General features: G+C 37.3%; 1 protein-coding gene across 2 annotated transcripts in view; it reads left to right on the top strand.

Annotated features, from left to right (window-relative positions):
- LOC105483215 (Obg like ATPase 1) overlaps nucleotides 1–17,087 on the top strand; it is a 170,679-nt gene that overhangs the window by 93,118 nt on the left and 60,474 nt on the right. For both annotated transcript variants that reach the window (XM_011743945.3, XM_011743947.2), the window contains one exon: nucleotides 10,958–11,133. In XM_011743945.3, the coding sequence (XP_011742247.3) occupies nucleotides 10,958–11,133 (176 nt within the window). The remainder of the gene's footprint in view (nucleotides 1–10,957; nucleotides 11,134–17,087) is intronic.

Below are 17,087 nucleotides of genomic sequence, written 5' to 3'. Positions count from 1 at the left end.
TAAAGCCGAATGCTAGTTCTCATTAAGATACTTCTTTTTTGCCTACTTCTTTGAAAAGAGTTGCTATGTTGCAGCAACTAAAAATTTAAAACCCTTGAGCAATTGAATATAATTAAGTACAGGTGTTGACTCTGGGTTATAATTCATAACTTTTAAGTGACTTTAAGGATTCTTTAATGGTGCGGATGTCTAATTATCTACAATATAAGTATAATACCAGTAACTGTTAGGCAGAATTTTCTGGTGTTCTGTACATTTAGAAGAATTACACTGTATAATATTGTAATGTGTTGCTTCTTGTCAGTCACAACCAGAAGATTTTTTTGATTGCTACTATATTAAATATAAGCTCCAATTTTAACGTTTTTCATGTCTTTCTACCTGCTTTTTTTCTCTTTATCTCATCCTTACTATTCAATGTTGTTTTTCACTGCTTAAAAGTATGTTATTTTTAATTTAAGAGAACTCTAAAAATTAGAAGAAAATAACAATTTTTAAGGTTTCTCAGAACTGAATTGACCCACTTTATTATTCTCTCCTATGCTAAATATCTGTTTGTCTCAAGATTTGGAATTATATTTACTTACAGCTTTGCTTGATTGCTCCCATATAAGTTTACTTTGTGTAAAAGTCCTATAGGAATCATTTATGATTTCTTTAATTTTAGACTAGTCCCTCAAAGTCAGCTACATATGCCTTTTTACTAAGCTTTTCGAAAACTTAATCAATTTTTGAGTATGTCAAAGGGATGGTAGTTTTATTCCTCTGGGTCTAGATTCAGTTTTAGAGCTGTTTCCTGTAATGAGAGAGGAGGAAGGAAGAGGAGAGGGAGGGGAGACAAGCAGAGCAAAAGCAAATTCTTCTGGCTACTTGTAGTTTTGTTTTTTATTCCAGCATTAAACAATTAGACTGTAGCACAGACTGGATTATTTTATGGCCTTTGTTATATCTATTTTAATAGACTTTTCTCTGGAAAACAAATATTAAAGACTTTAGAGATTACTTTTGATTGATTTCTTATTGTAAATCAGCACAACCCACCAACTCCAGTTATACTATTCCAATGCTTTTGAATCAAGTAATTAACACTTTACATACTAGACCAATTATTTGCATTTTTATATATTTACAAAATATTTTATTTCTCCAGAGATCTAAAAATACATTCACTGATTAATACAACTCTCTTCATTTGTTTCAAACTCTAAAGGCTAGAAATGTAAACCTACCTCTTTTTGAGTGGAATATTGTTAGCGGAATGTACTGTTAGTTATTTTGTGTATGCCAAAATTTGCCTTCTTCCCTGATATTGTTAAGAAAGGCAAATTGATTTTTGAAGTGAATATAATAAATTGAGATGCTCTTCTCCCACTTTTTAACTTTTTAATTTTTACTTTTTGAGACGAAATCTTACTCTGTCACCCAGGCTGGAGTGCAGTGGCGCAATCTCCCCTCACTGCAACCTCCACCTCCCCAGGTTCAAACAGTTCTCCTGCCTCAGCCTCCTGAGTAGGTGGGACTACAGGCACCACCACGCCCAGCGAATTTTGTATTTTTAGTAAAGACAGGGTTTCACTATGTTGGCCAGGCTGGTCTCGAACTCCTGACCTTAGGTGATCTGCCCGCTTAGGCCTCCCAAAGTGCTGGGATTACAGGCATGAGCCACTGTGCTGGGTCCCACTTTCTAACTTAAGGAAAGTGATTAAAACTACACACCTTACTTAATGCAAAGATACATATTACAAGCTTTAGGTTAAGCTATAAATTAGATTATGGTTTTGCTCAAATTGCTTTTGTTGCCAAGATGTTAAGGAGCTTTATCGAGATTAAGACTAGAGTTTTGCAGTGTTTCTGTAAACCAGGGCTTAAACTATATTTTCAAATCAGAGCATTTGGAGTATGCAATAACTAGCTTTTATACCTCTTCTCCCCCCAACCCCTGTTCACATCCCCACTTCCACTCCAGTGCAATAAAGAATTTTTGTCATGTCATTTATGGAAAATAAATAGGAGTTTGTATTTTCCAGTGTTTATTAATAAAACTATAGATAGTAAAGGAATTGCCAATGCATGTTTAGCTCTCTCCCTTCTCTTTAAATATTAATGAGTTAGAGAACTGTAAGGAAGTTGGGAACCAGAGTTCTGACATAAGGTAATACTTTGTTTTGAAGAATGGATTGGAAATTTGAAAAGGTAAAGGTTTTTTTAGCAGGATATTCTTGTCTTGATTTCTAACATTGTATTTAATAATTGATCTTCTATTGATTTAGGAATCTGGCCCCTAACCTCTGAATGATTAGACTATAAACTAGTGGGACTCTGGATTAGAATATAAACACTCAAAACATATACTGTTAACACATAGGACAAACTGGAAAGCAGTGTAAAATAATGTAGCATGTAGTTTGTTTTGGTGCTGTGATTTAATATTACCATATATTTGTGTAATAATTTTATTTCTCTTTATCTGTAGTTTGCATTTTAGAAAAGTGGTTATCTGGTTGACATCATTTTCTTGAGTTAATTTGCACGTTCATCCTGTTTTCGTGTGTCCCATCAGATTTCTAATGCCATTCTTCTGATCGTATGTGAAGAACAGTGATTCCCTTTTAGCTAGTTCTTTACTTCTGGTTAGTCTTTCTAAACTGCTGCTTTCTATATTACTCATTAATGTAAGACTCCTTATTGGCTCCCTATTGGCTAGTAGATGAGCTCCAGACTTATCCTGATATTTGGACCTCCCTATCCTCCATGCCCACCTTTTATCATTTTCTACTCTTCAGCACAATTTCTCACTGTGATCAGCTCTCCAGTAAGCTTTGTTCATTTCAAATTTTAGTTTTTAGCTGATGCTTTCTCCTGTTGCTTGTCATGCCTTTCTTTATCTTCTTAACCTGTTCAATTTTTCCTATTTTTAAAGGCCTTACTGATTACCTGTTATTAATTATGCTTATATTTAAAGTCTGCTGGTGAATATTGCTCTCCCTTTTTAATAGGTTAGATTTGTTTTCTCACCAGATTATCCAGTTACTGAGATCAAGATCCTCTTCTTTTGATTTTTGTTTTTAATTCTCACAGACTTAGCACATTGTTGGATATATAAGGAGTCTTTCTCCAATTGGAAAACTTATATTTAACAAGGCATATTATAGTTTGCATATGTGTTGAGAGGGTGGCAGTTTATGCAGTGGTTTACATACCAAGGAATTCTTTACCTCTGTATTGTATAGTGGTAGAGTATGGGAAAAGCATAAGTCAAATAGGTCTATTTTGATTACATACCCTCTTATTCCCAAGAAAACTCTAGACATGCTATTTGGAATCTCAAAGTATCTTATCTGTTTTCTCTTGCTGTAACTGAATACCTGAGACTGAGTAATTTATAAAGTAAAGAAACATATTTCTTACAATCATGGAGTCTGGAAAGTACAAGGTCAGCAGGCTGCAGCTGGTGAGGGCCTTCTTGCTAGTGGGGACTTTCTGTAGAGTCCCAAGGCAGCACAGCTCAGGCTACCATATGGTGGTGGAGCTCATAAGAAATGGGCAAACTTTTTATAACAAACCCACTCTGGTGATAAATAGCCTACTCCCTTGATAACCCAAAAACCCATGAATGGCTTAATCCATTCTAGGGGCAGAGCCCTCATGACCCAGTCACCTCCCAGAGATTCCACTTCTCAACACTGCTGCATTGAGTTTCCAACACATGAACTTTCAGGGAATGCGCTGAAACTATAGCCCAGGTTTTCTATGACAGATGGTTTATCAGTATTGCTGTGAAGCCTGTACTCTTCAATACATCATGTATTTCTATGTCTCTCTAGGGATTCTTTACTTCTAAAAACTGAATACAACCCAAGTTTAAGTAGTACTGTAGGAAAGCAGTTCACTGAAGTGCTGAATTTCCAAAGTATATTTTTGTTTCTGAAGTCCTTCAGGTTAGATTCAGCATCCTAAACAGTGTATAGATTTATCCTTTTTACTCACATCTTTATGGAGTAAGAACAGGCCTTGAGTGAATGAGTAAACTGATTAATCTTCACTTCATTTGTAATCATTGATAAGAGCCAACTCATCATTTCTGCCAAATCATACCAATAAATAAGTAGCATGCAGAATGTCCAGTACCATAGGAATAGTGAAATGTATCTCACCAAGTAGATATGTATTTTGAATGGACCTCAGTAAGGGAGGTACAGAAATTAGAAAAGTCACAATTTTAGAGTAAGCATTGACATTTTGCATTTATTCCCTTAGTGAATAGATTTTATATTAGAAACAGTTTATATAACTAACTAAAAATATTTTTTGGTTCATTTCATTTGATACTGCCTCAGAGTATACTGGACCCACTCAGGGGAGTTCTGAGTTGGAGATTCTGTTAGTGAGAATGTAATAGAGGGATAAGAGAAGAGAGCTGAGAAAGACATCAACATTTACAGGTAAGTTATAACAAGAAAAGAAATGACCAGAGAAAATAGAAGAAGAATATCAGGAGAATGCAGTTAGAAAGAAGCAATGAAAGAGACTACTATTTCAGTGCTCTAAAGTTAGGTGCTACTGAGTGGTCATTCAAGATTCCTAAAGAATGGCTGTTAGATTTTAAATCATTAAGGCAAATCACTGATGTCCTTTCTAAGATCAGTTTGTTAGCTTGGTGGTGGCATATGCCAGACTATAGTGGGTTGAGTTGTAAATAGGGGAAAAAAGTAGAGAGAGCAGATGTAGATAGCTCCTTCAAGAAGCTTAGCTCTGAACTGGAGGAATGAAAGTAATAACTAGAGGGGAAATTAATGTCCAGGGTGAATGACATGATTGATTTAATGCAGAATCTTAAGCATGCTTAAATGTTGATGAGCAAGTATTAGTGGAAATGGAGGAGATACAAATACAGGAGAGAGGTGTAATAGATTGAGGTCTGAGGAAATAGAAGGAACAGTCTATGGAGCAAACTTCCTTGGTAGGGGCTCATATCCAGCACAGAGATGGGAGAGAGATTTACTAGAAATAGTAGAAGGAGTGATGTTGTCCATTTTACTGCTGGAGAGAAGGAAAGGTTAGTTAGATAACAACAAAAAGGGGGTTGGCTCTCCAGAAATGACATGCATTTCCCTGTGAAGCGGGGAAGGTTAAGGTAGCAGGGGAGAACTGGAAAGCACTAGAAATTTGAGAGAAGTCAAGAAGGTTTGAAAAGAGTACTTTGCTGTGAAAGGAAACACTGTAGGATTGCTGGGTGAGAAATCTCTGTAATAGAATCTGGCTTAAGCCTATTAAGGTTAATTTTTTTTCTATAACAAATAGTTTTTTAAATGAGGGTTTACCATAGTTAATGTTTTAGTTACCCATTATGTATTTCTCCTTGTGCAAATTAAACTTGTTTGTTGTGTTTTTTGTTTTGTTTTGTTTATTTGAGACATAGTCTCAGTCTTGTCGCTCAGGCTGGAGTGCAGTGGCGACATCTCGGTTCACTGCAGCCTCCACTTCCCAGGTTCAAGCAGTTCTCCTGCCTCAGCCCCCCAAGTAGCTGGGACCACAGGCGCATGCCACCATGCCTGGCTAATTTTTTGTATTTTTAGTAGAGATGGGGTTTCACCATGTTGGCCAAGCTGGTCCAGAACTCCAGACCTCAAGGTGATCTGCCCTCGACCTCGCGAAGTGCTAGGATTACAGGCATGAGCCACCATGCCTGGCCTATTGTGTTTTTTAAGAAGTGACTTAAAAAGACCAGGCAGGCAGATCACTTGAGGCCAGGATTTGAGACCAGCCTGGCCAACGTGGCAAAACCCCATCTCTACTAAAAGTACAAAAAAGTTAGCCACACATGGTGGCACGCACCTGAAATCCCAGCTATTCAGGAGGCTGAGGCACTAGAATTGCTTGAACCTAGGAGGTGGAGGTAGCAGTGAGCTGAGATCCCACTGCTGCCCTCCAACCTGAGCAACAGAGCAAGACTCTTTCTCAAAAATAAATAAATAAACAATAAAAAATGACTTGTTTTTGTATAAACAATGCATGTTTATTATAAAAAGTTTAAATGAGACAAAACTGATAAACAAGTTTTTAAAAATTACTCAGTAGCTCACTTCTCAGAAATTCTCATTAGCATTTGGTCGGTGCCATTAAGAGAGAGAAATGACTTTATACAAATGTGATCATATAGTGTATGTGCTATTTCAAATAGACTAAATTTCATTTTGAGTTTGAAAGAAAAAGAAATAATACAGAAGAAATTACTGAACCTCAGGTACGGGTTTTTTTTTTTGTTTGTTTGTTTGTTTGTTTTTTTAAACAAAAGATACAAAAGATAGGTTCTTAAATGATCCTTTAGGCCATAAGAGAGAATTCTGAAGCCTTTTGTAGACTTGATTTTTTTTTTTTTCTTTTCTTTCCTTTTTTTTTTTTTTTTTTTTGAGACGGAGTTTCGCTCTTGTTGCTCAGGCTGGAGTGCAGTGGCACGATCTCAGCTCACCACAACCTCTGCCTCCTGGGTTCAAGCAATTCTCCTGCCTCAGCCTCCTGAGTAGCTGGTGATTACAGGCATGCACCACCATGCCTGGCTAGTTTTGTATTTTTAGTAGAGATGGAGTTTCTCCATGTTGGTCAGGCTACTCTCAAACTCCTGACCTCAGGTGATCTGCCCACCTTGGCCTCCCAAAATGCTGGGATTACAGGCGTGAGCCACCGGGCTCGGCCTTTGTTGTTGTTGTTCAATCACCCAACTTGAAAATGTGTGACTTGATTTTAATGCTTGTATGAGCATAGTTTTCTTCTCCTGCTCTTGATGTTATGTGTGGTGTCAGTGATTCTGTGTCAGATGGTTGACCATCCTATAGTTGGTCAAGTATACTTTTTATTTCAGTGTTTATGCCATCTTATTTGGAATGTGAGTCTTTGAAAGTGGCTATGATTTCTAAGTAGGCCACCTTCTTGACTGATAGGATCACTTTCACAGACTGTGAGAAATCTTAGGGTGTATTACTTTATACAATTAGTCCACTTATAGAAAGAGAAAATGTTTCAAAACTCGGTGAATTTAGAAAAGCTAAACTTTAGCACTTTTGGACTCTTGCGTTATAAGAAATTTTATCTGTCTTTATGTCTAAATAGTATCTGACTGTTGAATACACCTTCCTTCTTTAAATATTTTTTCCCTCACTCTCATAAGAGCATACTCCTAGTTTTTCTCTGACTTAGGTTAGTCCTTCTCAGTCTCTTGCCAGTTCTTCTCCTCTCTCAGATATCTGAGTGTTGGAGTGCTCTCTCTAGGTGATGTCATTCAGATCTGTTACTTTAAACACATTTGATAACTGTCAATTTTGTATCTTCATTCATGACCTTACATCCTACATCTAGCCTATCTCTAAAATATAGTCCTAGTACAAACGCTTCTTTTCTTCTCCACAGTCTTATTTGAGTACCACTCGTCTGGTTATTGCTCATTGGCACCACTATAGCTACCTCCTAACTTTGTCTGCAGTCACTCTTGCCTCCTCTCTTAGAATCTTTTCTTTTTACAGTAGCTAAAGTGGACTATTTAAATCATAAGTCTTATCACCCTGCCTTCCATATATATATATTTTATATATATTTTATTTTAATCCTTTCCAAGATGAATTGAATAGCATGAAACTATATTACTCAAAATTAATTTTTTGAGTATATTGCTGAGGATTTCTTCTAAATTAGTAATTCCTACATTAAAAAAAAAAGGTATATTCCCCAGTTACTGAAAGAATTTTGTGTGTTAGACTCTCTGCTAAACACTTGACGTATATTATCTGATGTAATCGTATCCATTCTCTGGGAGGTAGAAGCATCCTCATTTTAAAGATGCGAAGATAAGATCTATAGAGGTTAGATAATTTGTCTAAGATTCTATGATCAGCAAATCTATCTGATATATAGAGTCCGTGAACTCAGATAGGTTTGCTGATCATAGAATCATATATATATATTTAAAAACTATATATATAAAAAAACTATATATATATAGTTTTTTTTTTTTTTTTTTTTTTTTTTTTTTAACAGGGTCTTACTCTGTCGCCCAGCATGATCACAGCTCACTGCAGCCTCGACCTCCCAGGTTCAAGCAGTCTCCCACCTCAGGTCCCCAAGTAGTTGAGACCACAGGTGTGCACCACCATGCATGGCTAATTTTTTTATTTAGAGACGAGGTCTCACTATGTTGCCTAGGCTGGTGTCAAACTCCTGAGCTCAAGCGATCCTCCTGCCTCAGCTTCCCAAAGTGATAGGATTACTGGTGTGAGCCACCATACCAGGCCTCAAAGACTATATTCTTAAGCACTAAATCTTGTACTAAAGAAGGCAAGATGCAAAAAAATAAATTGCTATGACATAAGTGTATGATGAAGTTGGTTGACCCAGAAGCATGTCTTTGGAAAAGAATCTCCAATTTTTTAGCTCTAAGAAATGAGAAGTTACTCAAATGGCCACCAAATTTTATGGAAGCTTATATTTTATGGCTTTTCTAGGCCCATTCTAGGCTATTCCATTTGACAGGATAGCCTTAGTGTTCCCTTTACTTAATTTTTATCTTAATATTTGACAATTTTTTTTCAGAAATAAATTTAAATTCTACTTGTGGTATGTTACCACCTTACAATACAAATGAATATAATAATATTAACCTTGGGGCAAGGGAGCAACAGTGCCACCAGAGTATATAAGGTCTGTGGTTTGAATTTTTTTCTTATAGCAGGGGGAATAGATTAGTGATGATACAGTCATAACTCATTTCCTAGGCTAGTCCTTGGCAGAGTCTAGGTAAGGTACAAACTAGAAAATAATTTGGTTTTTTTTTGGGGGGGGTCGTTTTTGCTCGGCAAGGTCTTGCTCGGTTGCCCAGGCTCGACTGTAGTGGCATGATCATGGCTCATTACAGCCTCTAACTCCTGACCTGAAGCAGTCCTCCTACCTTAGCCTCTCCAGTAGCCAAGAGTATAGGCACACACCACCATGCCCAACTATATTTTTTTTTAATTTTCTTGTAGAGACAGGATCTTGCCTTGTTGCCCAGGCTGGTCTTGGACTCATGGGCTCAAGTGATCCTCTCACCTTGGCCACCCAAAGTGCTGAGATTACAGGTGTGAGCCACCACACCCAACCTAAAAGATAATTTGAAAATTGCAAGATAGACACATGATTTCTTCCCCTTCCTCCTTTATTCTGTTTTTTTTCTTTGGATTTGTTTAGATCGTCGGAGGGCTTTGTTTTCTTTGCATTCAGAAGAATTGCAGTTACTAAGTTTCTCTCTATTATCAACTTGGTTAAAATTGAGGATTGTAATTAAGAATTGCCATTAAAAACCTGCTAATGCATTTACTGTAGGGATGTTGTTGAGGACATCACTATGGTTAGTCATTGGACCCTACATAGAGACAACTATGTAGGATATTTTTCATTCTGAGTGTCACAGAAAGCTTAGTCACTTCTGTAACTTACAGTGTTATTTGTGTTGCTTGACTGCCAGGAAGCTTCCATTTTTATTTTCCTACTTTATTGTGCTATTTGCATAAGATGCCTCAAATCTTGACAAGAAGTAAATAATATTGTGCTTTCAGGGAGACTTCTTTCATATTTTCAAAGATTCAAAAAATTTACCTAAACCACTGTCTATTTTGTTTATTAGTAAAACATAATGTAACTCCTCATTTCTGCTAATTTTGCTCATATGAATTTGACATTAAATAGTATACTATTTGTACACAAAAAACTTAAATACTACTTTACATACCTATACTTTAATTGTAATAGTATATTTATGTTTTATTATTATTACTGAATAATCCACATTACAATACAACTTAATTATTTTTAATTCTGGGAAATTATATTTTAAAACAATTTATAACTTGTAACAAGAGTATCTTGGTTTTTGGTATTTAAGAATGAGCTGTGTTCACTGTTTCTCTTAACCAAAGTCAATCAAACTCTCTCATGATTTCTTTGATACCTCTGTCTAAAATAATTGATACTTTATGTTTGAAAACATCTCATTTGGGGACTATAATCTAATTGGTAATTTTAATGAAATTAATTTGTTTATAAATGTGTATATTGTTTGGTGGATGTATCATTGCTTTCTGTTTGTAATATTTCTTAGTATTTGTTCATTTTTTATGATACTGTTCTTTATCTGGTAATTTGAGTAAATCCCAGTTGAATTATGTTGCCACATTATGTCTTCAAAAGGGCATAAAGTCAGTACACATGCTTCAGTAATATCTGGTTGTTTTACCCTTATGTTTCCAGTTGGCAATTTGAAATTATGGCTTCAACTGCACTTTAAATATGTGATAATAGCATGTGTTTCTAATAAGGGCCAGCATCATTTTGTTCAGATAGTGTGAATGGTTGTCACTCATATATGACAAATGCACCTTCATCTGCTTCTTTGATAGCCCCCTAAAAACCATACCCTGAAATCAGGCCGATGAAATTAGCTGCTGTGTAAATTGTGTGTCTGAGTGGTTCATTATCTAATCACCGTCAGAACCACAGTGATAAAGTAGATTGAAGCAGGGAAGAGGTCTGCCAGATGATTTCAGACACCCCCCCTCCCTAAATCTGGTTTCCCTTGGAAACCCTAATAGTGCAGTTCAGAACTTCAATCTTTCATGCCTGGAATTCAGTATCTTTTAATGTACCAAACTTGGAAATGCCAATAGTTCTAGAACATAATTTTGTTTTTGTAAAGACCATAATTTTATTTATTTAAATCAATTTTTGAAATATTGAGACTCTTGAACTACTGTTTTATTGCCAGTAGCCTCACTATTACTAAATGGGGAAAAAATGCTATGTCCTACTTGCTGAGAAGCCAGAGTAATTTATTTATTATATTTATTTGTTAACCTTCTAGGAATCTTTCCCTCTAATCATAATGAACCCTCTGTATTATTTGTTTATTGAATTGCTTCCCTTTAATTCATTTTAGGTGCTTTTGAAGATGATGATATCACACATGTTGAAGGAAGTGTAGATCCTATTCGAGATATAGAAATAATACATGAAGAGCTTCAGCTTAAAGATGAGGAAATGATTGGGCCCATTATAGATAAACTAGAAAAGGTGGCTGTGAGAGGAGGAGATAAAAAACTAAAACCTGAATATGTAAGTAAAAATTTACAGCTTCTTTAGATACTCAAGAGTTTATTTTTCTTGATTAAATTTTTTAAATAATGCATGTGATATATCTAATATTGTTATGGAATTTTAGAAGCTAAGGGTTATTTCTGTTAAAAAAAATTGTTAAGAAACTTTATTTTTAAACAACCAAGGACCATGGTGATAGGCTAATTAGGGGGTTCTAAGCAAGCAGTAGTTAGCAGTAATAATGAGTGTTTATATGATTACTATGTAGGTCTTCAAGTTTTAGTGTTAATAAAGTGTGGTTTATGATGAAAAACTTACTGGATTTGGCAAAATGACTCATACAGGTTTCATGGATTTGAAGAAGTGATTTATACAAAGAACTGGTTCTCCAGAGGGGTTAACTAAATTAATACACTCTTAAAGTAAACAGATCATTTTAATATTTTATGGAATGAAAAGATGCATCATTGTTCTTAATATTCAAATGTGTTTTCTATCACATTATAATGAATAATTATTAGTAACGTTGTAATAAATGTTCCAAAATGTACTTTGAAGCTTTTAGTTTACATATGATTGAATTGTCTTTAACATTTAAGAAACGGTGCCCTGGCGAGGCATGGTGGCTCACGCCCATCATCCCAGCACTTTGGGAGGCTGAGGTGGGTGGATCACCTGAGATCAGGAGTTTGAGACCAGCCTAGCCAACATGGTGAAACCCTGTCCCTACTAAAAATACAAAAATTAGCCGAGTGTGGTTGTAGGTGCCTGTAATCCCAGCTACTCGGGAGGCTGAGGCAGGAGAATCACTTGAACCTGGGAGGCAGAGGTTGCAGTGAGCAGAGATTGTACCACTGCACTCCAGCCTGAGTGACACAGTGAGACTCCATCTCAAAAAATATATTCAATAGTGGTCTCATAAGATAACGTCAAATTTTTTCTCTACCTTTTCTATGTTTAGATAAACAAATATTTACCATTGTGTTACAATTGCCTACAGTATTCAACACAATAACATGCCGTACAGGTTTGTAAGAGCAATAGGCTATACCATATACCCCACAGCCTAAGGAATATTAGTAGGCTGTACAATCTAGGTTTGTGAAAGTATACTCCGCATTGTTTGCACAAGGAGAAAACTGCTCAAAGACACATTTCTCAGAACAGTATCCTCATCATTAAGCACTGCATGACTGTAGTTTCTTTGGGAGCTATATCAGGAGACACATCAGAGAGTAAGAAATTGAAACTAGTAAGAGAGGCTGGGCGCGGTGGCTCATGCCTGTAATCCCAGCACTTTGGGAGGCCGAGGCAGGCAGATCACGAGGTCAAGAGATTGAGACCATCCTGGCCAACGTAGTGAAACCCTGTCTGTACTGAAAATACAAAAATTAGCCAGGCGTGGTGGCAGGCACCTGTAGTCCCAGCTACTCAGGAGGCTGAGGCAGGAGAATTGCTTGAACCCTGGAGGCAGAGGTTGCAGTGAGCCGAGATCGCGCCCTTGCACTCCAGCCTGGTGACAGAGTGAGACTCTGTCTCAAATAAATAAATAAATAAAATATTTTTAAAAATAAAATAAAATGAAACTAGTAAGAGAAAGTAACCAACACAAAGTATGTAAATGAGCAGGTTACCCCTATGGGCAAGAGTAAGGAAGCTGGGGTAATTATCAACCAATTTATATCAATTACTGGCTATGGGCTACTCCGAGGAGTGTTAACTCCTTGGTGCCTGATGTCTTTGTGGTTTGAGCATAGAATTGAGTCAGACTAACAGATGCTTACCTTAAGCCATCACCATGTACTAGACCTGTGATAGCAAAGGGAATTTTGGGCAGGGTAATCCTATAATTCTAGCACTTCGGGAGGCCAAGGCAGGTGGATCACCTGAGATCAGGAGTTTGAGACTAGCCTGGCCAACATGGTGAAACCCCATCTCGACCGAAAATACAAAAATTAGCCAGGTGTGGTGGTGCGTGCCTGTAATCTCACCTACTCGGGAGACTGAGGCAGGAGAATCACTGGAACCTGGGAGGTGGAGGCTGCAGTGAGCCGAGATCATGCCACTGCACTCCAGGCTGGCCAACAGAGTGAGACTCAGTCTCAATTAAAAAAAAAAGAAAAGGAAAAGAAAAGGGATACCTATATGATTATGAGATCAACTAGCTACTGTAAGGAAGTTTCTTTTAGAAATATGTTTCTTATTTTCTCTAGCAAATGGTCTAAAGGTACAAAAATGTGATAGACATAAAAGAGATAGCTACTTGAACTTTATGAGAAAGATAGGCAGGTCATTTTGTATTTTAGTTTAGGTATTGTATTTACCTATTCTTCTTCAATATTGTTGATTCTTCCTGTTCATTTAAATGTATCTTTATTTTCTGAGTAATCTTTCAAAAATTCAACATTCAAACCTCTTTTCCTATGAAGTTTCCAGTTTCTAGATGTGGATTTTTGTATTTTTATGTCAATAAGCATGAAAGACTTAGGTTAAATATACTCTAGCATGAAACATGAGCTGACTTTTTAATGTTAAAGCAGAGTCTTTCCTGAGAGCAAGGTAGATATACTCTGACATAAGATACACCTTTTTTTTTTTTTTTTTTTTTTTTTGAGACTGAGTCTCACTCTGTCACCCAGGCTGGAGTTCAGTGGCACTATATCGGCCTCCCTGGTTGAAGTGATTCTTCTGCCTCAGGCTTCCAAGTAGCTGGGACTACAGGCACATGCCACGACGCCCAGCTACTTTTTGTATTTTTAGTAGAGACAGGGTTTCACTGTATTGGCCAGGCTGGTCTCAAACTCCTGACCTCATGATCCACTCACCTCGGCCTCCCAAAGTGCTGAGATTACAGGCGTGAGCCACCGTGTGCGGCCAAGGTACACCTTTTATAGTGAGTCTTGCTGTCTGAAGTAAAACCCAGGCATTAAAGAAGGCAGGAGTGGGATAAGCATATTCTCTTGGCATCAGCCAAATGTGTTCATTTCCTAGGGTGGCTGTAACAAGCACCATGAACTGGATGACTTTAAACAACTATGTCTTCTTTCCCGGTTCTAGAGGATGAGAAGTCTGAAGTCAGGGTGTTGGCAGGGCCATGCTCCCTCTGAAGCCTCTCTGGGGGAGAAGTTCTAGCTTCTGGTAGCTCCAGGTGTTCCTTGCCTTGTGACAGCAGAACTCCAATCTCTGCCTTAGTCTTCACATGGCCACCTTTCCTGTGTCTCTGTCCAAATTTCCCTTTTCTTATAAGGACACAAGTCATACTGGCTTAAAGGCCTACCTTCCTCTAAGTATGGCTTCATCTTAATTAATTCCCAAATAAGTTCACTTTCTGAGTATCAGGGATGGGATTCAATCTATGATACCAAGTCATCAAGATCAAAGTTAATTTTAAATCTATTTGTGTGTATGTACATCTCATTTGGAAAAATGAAATTTGAAAAATGAAGTTAGGAGGCTTTAAGGAACAATTTATTTTGTATCAATTATTTGGAAATCATTATACTTAGAAAATATTCATAGAACTAATAGCTAATTAAAGAACTAAAGACCACTAGAAATTATAATTAATGAGTCTTTTTTTCTGAAAACATCTGAGTAAAAAATTAATGTCCTTAGTAATATGTAACTATTAGCAGATTTCTTATATTCTTAAGGCAGTTTTTAAAACTGGTATTAACATAGCTTTTGAAATATTTAAGGTATTTGTTTTTAACAAACATTGAAAGATTCAGAGTAGCATACAGGCATACTTCATTTTATTGACCTTCACTTTATTCGGTTCCACAGATGTTGTGGGTTTGGGGGGTTTTGTTGTTTTACAAATCAAAGGTTTGTGGCAACGCTGTGTTGAGCAACTCAATGCCATTTTTCCAACAGCAGGTGCTCCCTTTGTGTTTCTGTGTCACATTTTGATAATTCTTACAAGATTTCAAACCTTTTTGTTATTATAGTATTTGTTAAGGTGGTGTTTGACCGGTGATCTTTGATGTTCCTGGTATAACTGCTTTGGGGAGCCATGAACCATGCACATAGAAGACAGCAAACTTTGTCGATAAATGTTGGGTGTGCTCTGATTGCTCCACCTACTGGCCGTTTTCCATCTCTCTCCCTCTCCCAGGTTGTCTATGTTCCCTGAGACACAACATTGAAATTGGGCCAAATATTAATAATACCCCTACGATGGCTTCTAAGTGTTCAAGTGAAAGGAAGAGTCACATCTCTCACTTTAAATCAAAAGCTAGAAATGATTAAGCTTAGTGAGGAAGGCATGTTGACAGCTAAGATAGGCTGAAAGCCAGGTCTTTTGCACCAGATAACCAAGTTGTGAATGCAAAGGAAAAGTTCTTGAAGGAAATTAAAAGTGCTCCTCCAGAGAACACACGAATGAGAAGAAAGCAAAACAGCTGTATTGCTGATATGGAGAAAGGGATTTTTTTGTTTTATTTTGGTTTGGTTTTTTTTGACACAATGTCTCACTGTCTTGTCCAGGCTGGATCCAAACCCCTGGGCTTAAGTGATCCTCTTACCTCAGCCTCCCAAGTAGCTAGGATTATAGGTGTATACCACCATGCCCGGCTAATATGGAGAAAATTTTAGTGTTCTTGATAGAAGCTCGAACTATCTGCAATATTCCCTTAAGCAAAGGACTAGTCCAGAGCAAGGTCCTTACTCTTTAATTCTAGAGTTAGAAAATAGAGAGGTGAGGAAGCTGCAGAAGAAAAGTTGGAAGCTTGCAGAGGTTGTTTCATGTGGTTTAAGAAAAGAAGCCATAGCCCTAACATAAAACTGCAAGGTGAAGCAGCAAGTGCTAATGTAGAAGCCGCCGCAAGTTCTCCAGAAGGTCTAAGATCACTGATGAAGACAATGAAAACAACAGATGCTCAATGTTGACAAAACAGCCTTGGAAGAAGAGGCCATCCAGGCTTTAATTGCTTGAGAAGAGAAGTCAATTCTTGGCTTCAAAGGATATGCTGACTCCCTTGTTAAGGGCTAATGTGGCTGGTGACTTTAAGTTGAAACCAATGCTCATTACCATTCTGAAAATCCTAGCGCCTTTGAGAGTTATGCTAAATCTATTCTGCCTGTGCTATATAAGTGGAACAACAAAACCTGGATGATAGCACATCTGTTTACAGCATGGTTTACTGAATATTTTAAGCCCACTGTTGAGACCTACTGCTCAGAAAAAAACGATTCCTTTCATTGAGACCTACTGATCATTGACAAAGTACCTGATCATTCAAGAACTCTGATGGAGATGTGCTAGGAGGTTAATGTTGTTTTCTTGCCTGCTAAAACAACATCCATTCTGCAGCCCATAGATCAAGGAGTAATTTTGATGTTCATATCTTATTATTTAAGAAAATACATTTCATAAGACTGTAGCTGTCATAGGTAGTGATTTATCTCATGGATCTGGGCAAAATAAATTGAAAACCTTTTGGAAAGGATTCACCATTCTAGATGTCATTAAGAATATTCATGGCTGGGCGTGGTGGCTCACGCCTGTAATCCCAGCACTTTGAGAGGCCAAGGTGGGCAGATCACGGGGTCAGGAGTTCAAGACCAGCCTGGCCAACGTGGTGAAACCCTGTCTCTACTGGAAATACAAAAAAAAAAAAAAATAGCCAGGCACGGTGGTGTGTGCCTGTAATCCTAGCTACTCAAGAGTCTGAGGCAGGAGAATTGCTTGAACCTGGGATTCTGAGGTTACAGTGAGCCAAGATCACACTACTGCATTCCAGCCTGGGCGACAGAGCAAGACTTGTCTCAGGGGAAAAAGAAAAGAAAAGAAAAGAATATTCATGATTCATGAGAGGTCAAAACATCAACATTCATAGGGGTTTGGGATGAGTTGATTCCAAACCCACATGGATGACTTTGAGAGGCTCAAGACTTCAGTGGAGGAAGTAACTGCAGATGTGGTGGAAATAGCAAGAGAACTGGATGTAGACGTGGAACCTGAAGACATG

The sequence above is a fragment of the Macaca nemestrina genome, chromosome 11 (genome assembly GCF_043159975.1).
Source record: "Macaca nemestrina isolate mMacNem1 chromosome 11, mMacNem.hap1, whole genome shotgun sequence".
NCBI lineage: Eukaryota > Metazoa > Chordata > Mammalia > Primates > Cercopithecidae > Macaca > Macaca nemestrina.
The sequence above is the reverse complement of the archived record's forward strand: the minus strand, read 5'-3'. Positions and strand labels throughout refer to the sequence as shown.